Raw genomic sequence first — 8,027 nt, 5'->3', positions numbered from 1 at the left:
CACAGTCAGTCGCGTGCACACGCACTGTCACGTGCACTGTCACGCGTACACGCACTGTAACGCGCACAGTCACACAGTAACACGCACAGTCACACGCACAGTCGCACAGTCACACGCACAGTCGCACAGTCACACGCACAGTCGCACAGTCACACGCACAGTCGCACAGTCACACGCACAGTCACACAGTCACACGCACAGTCACACAGTCACACGCACACACACACAGTCACGCACACACACACAGTCACGCACACACGAGGAATTCACGCTTAGTGCAAATACAAGGGATGTGTACGCATGTTCTAAGTCAAATTTATTTGCGTTTTGTCAATGAAATTGTATTTTGATTTTTAATTAAAACATCACCAATACAAATACAATTTCTGTGACAAAAGTCAAAGAAGTTTCACTTACTATGCGCGTGCACAGCACACACAGCTTTTTTTTTTTTACTTTGTCTGGCGACGCCCGGGTCACGTGAGCCGTTCAACCAATGAGGGTGGACCAGCTCCGTGATGTCATCGGCCACGCCTCCCCGTCGCGAGGATCTGTAGTCCACAGATCAGTCGGCTGACAGGCGCGCGCGGGGCCGTGCGTTTTGTCGCCTGCACCATAGATTCGGCCTAAGAGAGCCAATAAAGGCAAGAGTGGGGGGGGGGCTTTGCCTGTGAAAACTCCTGTTCAGCACAGTGATATCACACAAGGCAGTGGCCAGGGGGATCAAACCCCTCCCAAGTCTCTACTCACCAAGTCTACAAACTGACTGCAAACAGGAATTAGAAAAACTTATGATTTTGTTTACATAAACCGTTATCACGCCTTAAATAGGAGCGCAAGTTCAAAGGCAAACGATGCTGAGTTCAGGGAGGACGGGTCTGTACGGTATTTGTACCAATTGTAAAAGTAGAGGATGGGAGGGGATGTCCGTGACCAAAAAGGCTAAGAAACAGATTAGGGTCATTTCATAAGTGTGCAGCGTGCAGGAAACGTGAGAACAGATAACCATCTGGAAGGTGTGAAGAGACGCACACACGCACACACGCACAAACACACACACACACACGTCTCTGAACATGTCATATCCAGACACCTTTTTTTTTCTGCGTGTCTCTTACCCCGTTTCCTATTATCACGTTAGTAATCTGAATATTTATACAAGACGGCATATTATTTATCGTTTCTCACGCTTTATACTTACAGAGGATGTCGATCCCTCAGTCGGGCGTTTCAGGAATATGGTACAGACGGCAGTGGTTCCAGTAAAGGTATAGTAATTTAATCCTATAACTCCATATAACCACTCCCTATAACTCCTCCTATCTCTCCATATAATCTCTCCCTATAACTCCTATCTCTCCATATAACCGCTCCCTATAACTCGTCCTATCTCTCCATATAAACTCTCCCTATAACTCCCCCTATCTCTCCATATAACCTCTCCCTATAACTCCTCCTATCTCTCCATATAATCTCTCCCTATAACTCCTCCTATCTCTCCATATAACCACGCCCTATAACTCCTCCTATCTCTCCATATAACCTCTCCCTATAACTCCTCCTATCTCTCCATATAACCGCTCCCTATAACTCCTCCTATCTCTCCATATAACCTCTCCCTATAACTCCTCCTATCTCTCCATATAACCGCTCCCTATAACTCCTCCTAGCTCTCCATATAACCTCTCCCAATATCTCCTCCTATCTCTCCATATAACCGCTCCCTATCTCTCCATATAACCGCTCCCTATAACTCCTCCCATCTCTCCATATAACCGCTCCCTATAACTCCTCCCATCTCTCCATATAACCGCTCCCTATAACTCCTCCCATCTCTCCCTATAACTCCTCCCATTTCTCTATATAACTCCTCCCATCTCTCTATATAACTCCTCCCATCTCTCTCTATAACTCCTCCCATCTCTATATAACCTCTCCCTATAACTCCTCCCCTCGCTCCCTGTAACTCCTCCCCTCGCTCCCTGTAACTCCTCCCCTCGCTCCCTGTAACTCCTCCCCTCGCTCCCTGTAACTCCTCCCCTCGCTCCCTGTAACTCCTCCGCTCGCTCCCTGTAACTCCTCCGCTCGCTCCCTGTAACTCCTCCGCTCGCTCCCTGTAACTCCTCCGCTCGCTCCCTGTAACTCCTCCGCTCGCTCCCTGTAACTCCTCCGCTCGCTCCCTGTAACTCCTCCGCTCGCTCCCTGTAACTCCTCCGCTCGCTCCCTACAACTCCTCCCCTCGCTCCCTACAACTCCTCCCCTAGCTCCCTACAACTCCTCCCCTCGCTCCCTACAACTCCTCCCCTCGCTCCCTACAACTCCTCCCCTCGCTCCCTACAACTCCTCCCCTCGCTCCCTACAACTCCTCCCCTCGCTCCCTACAACTCCTCCCCTCGCTCCCTACAACTCCTCCCCTCGCTCCCTACAACTCCTCCCCTCGCTCCCTACAACTCCTCCCCTCGCTCCCTACAACCTCTCCCTATAACTCCTCCTATCTCTCTATATAACCTCTCCCTATAACTCCTCCCCTCTCTCCATATAACCGCTCCCTATAACACCTCCCCTCTCTCCATATAACCGCTCCCAATAACTCCTCCTATCTCTCCATATAACCGCTCCCTACAACTCCTATCTCTCCCTATAACCTCTCCTATCTCTCCATATAACCTCTCCTATCTCTCCATATAACCTCTCCCTATAACTCCTCCTATCTCTCCCTATAACCTTTCCCTATAACTCCTCCTATGTCTCCCTATAACCTCTCCCTATAACTCCTCCTATCTCTCCCTATAACTCCTCCTATCTCTCCATATAACCTCTCCCTATAACTCCTCCTATCTCTCCCTATAACTCCTCCTATCTCTCCCTATAACTCCTCCTATCTCTCCATATAACCTCTCCCTATAACTCCTCCTATCTCTCCATATAACCGCTCCCTATAACTCCTCCTATCTCTCCATATAACCTCTCCCTATAACTCCTCCTATCTCTCCATATAACCTCTCCCTATAACTCCTCCTATCTCTCCATATAACCTCTCCCTATAACTCCTCTTATCTCTCCGTATAACTCCTCCTATCTCTCCATATAACCTCTCCCTATTACTCCTCCTATCTCTCCATATAACCTGTCCCTATAACTCCTATCTCTCCATATAACCTCTCCCTATAACTCCTCCCCTCTCTCCATATAACCGCTCCCTATAACTCCTCCTATCTCTCCATATAACCGCTCCCTACAACTCCTATCTCTCCCTATAACCTCTCCTATCTCTCCATATAACCTCTCCTATCTCTCCATATAACCTCTCCCTATAACTCCTCCTATCTCTCCCTATAACCTTTCCCTATAACTCCTCCTATGTCTCCCTATAACCTCTCCCTATAACTCCTCCTATCTCTCCCTATAACTCCTCCTATCTCTCCATATAACCTCTCCCTATAACTCCTCCTATCTCTCCCTATAACTCCTCCTATCTCTCCATATAACCTCTCCCTATAACTCCTCCTATCTCTCCATATAACCTCTCCCTATAACTCCTCCTATCTCTCCATATAACCTCTCCCTATAACTCCTCCTATCTCTCCATATAACCTCTCCCTATAACTCCTCCTATCTCTCCATATAACCTCTCCCTATAACTCCTCCTATCTCTCCATATAACCGCTCCCTATAACTCCTCCTATCTCTCCATATAACCGCTCCCTATAACTCCTCCTATCTCTCCATATAACCTCTCCCTATAACTCCTCCTATCTCTCCATATAACCTCTCCCTATAACTCCTCCTATCTCTCCATATAACCTCTCCCTATAACTCCTCCTATCTCTCCATATAACCTCTCCCTATAACTCCTCTTATCTCTCCGTATAACTCCTCCTATCTCTCCATATAACCGCTCCCTATAACTCCTCCTATCTCTCCATATAACCTCCCTATAACTCCTCCTATCTCTCATATAACCTCTCCCTATAACTCCTCCTATCTCTCCATATAACCTCTCCCTATAACTCCTCCTATCTCTCCATATAACCTCTCCCTATAACTCCCCCTATCTCTCCATATAACCTCCCTATAACTCCTCCTATCTCTCCATATAACCTCTCCCTATAACTCCTCCTATCTCTCCATATAACCGCTCCCTATAACTCCTCCTATCTCTCCATATAACCGCTCCCTATAACTCCTCCTATCTCTCCATATAACCTCTCCCTATAACTCCTCCTATCTCTCCATATAACCGCTCCCTATAACTCCTCCTATCTCTCCATATAACCTCCCTATAACTCCTCCTATCTCTCCCTATAACTCCTCCTATCTCTCCATATAACCTCTCCCTATATCTCCTCCTATCTCTCCATATAACCGCTCCCTTTAACTCCTCCTATCTCTCCATATAACCGCTCCCTATAACTCCTCCTATCTCTCCATATAACCTCTCCCTATAACTCCTCCTATCTCTCCATATAACTGCTCCCTATAACTCCTCCTATCTCTCCATATAACCTCTTCCTATAACCCCTCCTATCTCTCCATATAACCTCTCCCTATAACTCCTCCTATCTCTCCATATAACCTCTCCCTATAACTCCTCCTATCTCTCCATATAACCTCTCCCTATAACTCCCCCTATCTCTCCATATAACCTCTCCGTATAACTCCTCCTATCTCTCCATATAACCTCTCCCTATAACTCCCCCTATCTCTCCATATAACCTCTCCCTATAACTCCTCCTATCTCTCCATATAACCGCTCCCTTTAACTCCTCCTATCTCTCATATAACTGCTCCCTATAACTCCTCCTATCTCTCCATATAACCGCTCCCTTTAACTCCTCCTATCTCTCCATATAACTGCTCCCTATAACTCCTCCTATCTCTCCATATAACCTCTCCCTATAACTCCTCCTATCTCTCCATATAACCGCTCCCTATAACTCCTCCTATCTCTCCATATAACCTCCCTATAACTCCTCCTATCTCTCCATATAACCTCTCCCTATAACTCCTCCTACCTCTCCCTATAACTCCTCCTATCTCTCCATATAACCGCTCCCTTTAACTCCTCCTATCTCTCCATATAACCGCTCCCTATAACGCCTCCTATCTCTCCATATAACCGCTCCCTATAACTCCTCCTATCTCTCCATATAACCTCTCCCTATAACTCCTCCTATCTCTCCATATAACCGCTCCCTATAACTCCTCCTATCTCTCCATATTACCTCCCTATAACTCCTCCTATCTCTCCATATTACCTCCCTATAACTCCTCCTATCTCTCCATATAACCTCTCCCTATAACTCCTCCTATCTCTCCATATAACCTCTCCCTATAACTCCTCCTATCTCTCCATATAACCTCTCCCTATAACTCCTCCTATCTCTCCATATAACTGCTCCCTTTAACTCCTCCTATCTCTCCATATAACTGCTCCCTATAACTCCTCCTATCTCTCCATATAACCTCTCCCTATAACTCCTCCTATCTCTCCATATAACCGCTCCCTATAACTCCTCCTATCTCTCCATATAACCTCTCCCTATAACTCCTCCCATCTCTCCATATAACCTCTTCCTATAACTCCTCCCCTCTCTCCATATAACCTCTCCCTATAACTCCTCCTATCTCTCCATATAACCTCTCCCTATAACTCCTCCTATCTCTCCATATAACCTCTTCCTATAACTCCTCCTATCTCTCCATATAACCTCTCCCTATAACTCCTCCCCTCTCTCCATATAACCTCTCCCTATAACTCCTCCTATCTCTCCATATAACCTCTCCCTATAACTATCGCACCATGTGACCCCTCCTATTGCCCCTACCACTTTTCCCTGTAGGTGGTCTTATTGCGCCACATAACCCCGTGTCCTCTCTCCCCGTAGAAGAAGAAGTCGGAGCCCCCGGGCTCTCTCAGCCTGGACGAGTCGGTGGGAAGGCGTATGCAGAACTTCCCGTTTGCCGGCGGTTTATACGGTGGGCTACCGCCAACTCACGGAGACGCTGGCGCGCAGCCGGCCAGCGGACACGGGACGGCCCTCATGGGCGGCATGCCCTTCCCCAACCTCGCCCCCGAGGTGGATATTGCCCCTGCTCCCCCACAACTACCCCCATCACCCCAGCCCCCACCAGCTACATTGCAGAAACAGTTAACGAGCCTAAGAAAAAGAAGTATGCGAAGGAGGCGTGGCCAGGGAAGAAGCCCACCCCCTCGTTACTCATTTAACGGACTTGTGCTGCTCCCATCCTGCCACGGAGAGGTTAAACCAGCGATCTCCTTCAATCTGAGGGGGTTTTAATGGAATATATTTGGCCCGCAAGAAAGATGGCTTCTGGTCCACTTCCTGCCAGGGCGAGTGTGGTGTCTGGCCATTGCTGATTGGCTAGGAGCAGAGAGCTGCCCATTCCAGGAATGTCAAAGTGGTGGTTCTCCTGTGTCTGTATACATTTCCCTGGATAATGAACACGCTGCGCTGTATAATGATACCGAGTAGCTGTACAGTGATAATGAGTACTCCCCGCTGTACAATAATGCCGAGTATCTCTATACAGCAGTGGTAAATTTCAGTGTTGAGAGATGCTCATCCAGTATACAGCACGATGTGATTATTATAAGCGTGTAATGATGACTAGTATCTCAATACACTAATAGTGAACACACCACACTATAATAATGCTGAGTATCTCTATACACTGACAATGTACATGCCTCTGTATAATGATCCTGAGTATCTCTATACACTGACAATGTACATGCCTCGCTGTATAATGATCCTGAGTATCTCTATACACTGATAATGTACATGCCTCGCTGTGTAATGATCCTGAGTATCTCTATACACTGACAATGTACATGCCTCGCTGTATAATGATCCTGAGCATCTCTATCCACTGATAATGTACATGCCTCGCTGTATAATTATCCTGAGTATCTCTATACGCTAGAAGTTAAACTCTAATTCATTGAGCCTGGGGCTCAAAATCATTTCTTGAAATTCCTTCTGCAGCAGAGAAGCTGAGCCGCCGGTAAAAGCAGAAGCTGTGTATTACAGGGTTATTTATAGTCAGTAACAGAGAACTGCAAAGTGTGTGTGTGTGTGTGTCACACCTAGTGTGAATTCTCTCGTCCTAAAAAAAAATACATATGCACGTGTACACATTAGTGTGCATTTATTTTATATGTAATGTAAATGAAACCCACTCGTTTAATCTAAATGCTCTGACTCGTACACACTCCCTCGCAACACATACACATTTACACTCTCGCAGTCGCACACAATTCTCTGTTGTATCAGCAATCATTTCTGGATGTAATAGAACTGTTGATAGTTACTCTGCACTCCTCTTTACAGCAGCATGTTCATTATCCAGGGGGGGAAGGGGGTGTTAAAGATGATGCCTTTTAACCCTTTTACTGCCAGACGGGCTGCAGTGCATTATGGGCTAAAAGGCAGTAAACCCGGTCAAATCTCATTTAACACCGAAGTGAAATATACATAAATATTGTGTTTTTGTTTTTTTACCCCTAAAATATCCCTGGTAACTGTCTGAAAAATATTTCTGTACATAAGCAAAAATATGTGGGAAAGCAGTTTATTTTCACCCCAGCGGGCAGAATAGGAGTCATTTGTTAACGCGTACTGTAAATATATTTTTCTTCGTAAAATGTAGATTTTGTTTCATTTCACGTAATATTCACACGTTTCTATTTGAAAGCCTTATATTTCCTCAGACTGAGTTTTGTCTACAATTCCCTTTTTAAAAGGAAATCTCACTGGAGTTAATAAAACGCCCGGAGATGACGCAGATTCGCGACTTTAACGCTTGTCTGGTGATTTGGGATATTTATGTTGGCTTTTCAGATTTGAGTGTAGTATAGCAGCAGCCCGAGCACAGCCAATGACTGGTGTTCAAAATAACCCCAGGCACACTCCAACATTAGCTGATCAGCTATTTATTGCAGACTTCCCAAAAGCAGGAGCTACATGAACGCGCCACCTACGCGTTTCATGCCGAAGCACTTT

At 46.2% G+C, this 8,027-nt stretch overlaps 1 protein-coding gene across 1 annotated transcript; it reads left to right on the top strand.

Moving 5' to 3' along the window:
• Positions 1–1,179: 1,179 nt before the first annotated feature.
• Positions 1,180–7,669, top strand: PPP1R8 (protein phosphatase 1 regulatory subunit 8). Its single transcript, XM_075603781.1, is given in 3 exon segments — positions 1,180–1,268; positions 5,889–6,096; positions 6,099–7,669. Coding segments are annotated over 3 exon segments (369 nt in total). The 5' UTR covers positions 1,180–1,238; the 3' UTR covers positions 6,230–7,669.
• Positions 7,670–8,027: the final 358 nt, after the last annotated feature.

This window comes from Ascaphus truei, chromosome 6 (genome assembly GCF_040206685.1).
Source record: "Ascaphus truei isolate aAscTru1 chromosome 6, aAscTru1.hap1, whole genome shotgun sequence".
NCBI lineage: Eukaryota > Metazoa > Chordata > Amphibia > Anura > Ascaphidae > Ascaphus > Ascaphus truei.
The sequence above is the reverse complement of the archived record's forward strand: the minus strand, read 5'-3'. Positions and strand labels throughout refer to the sequence as shown.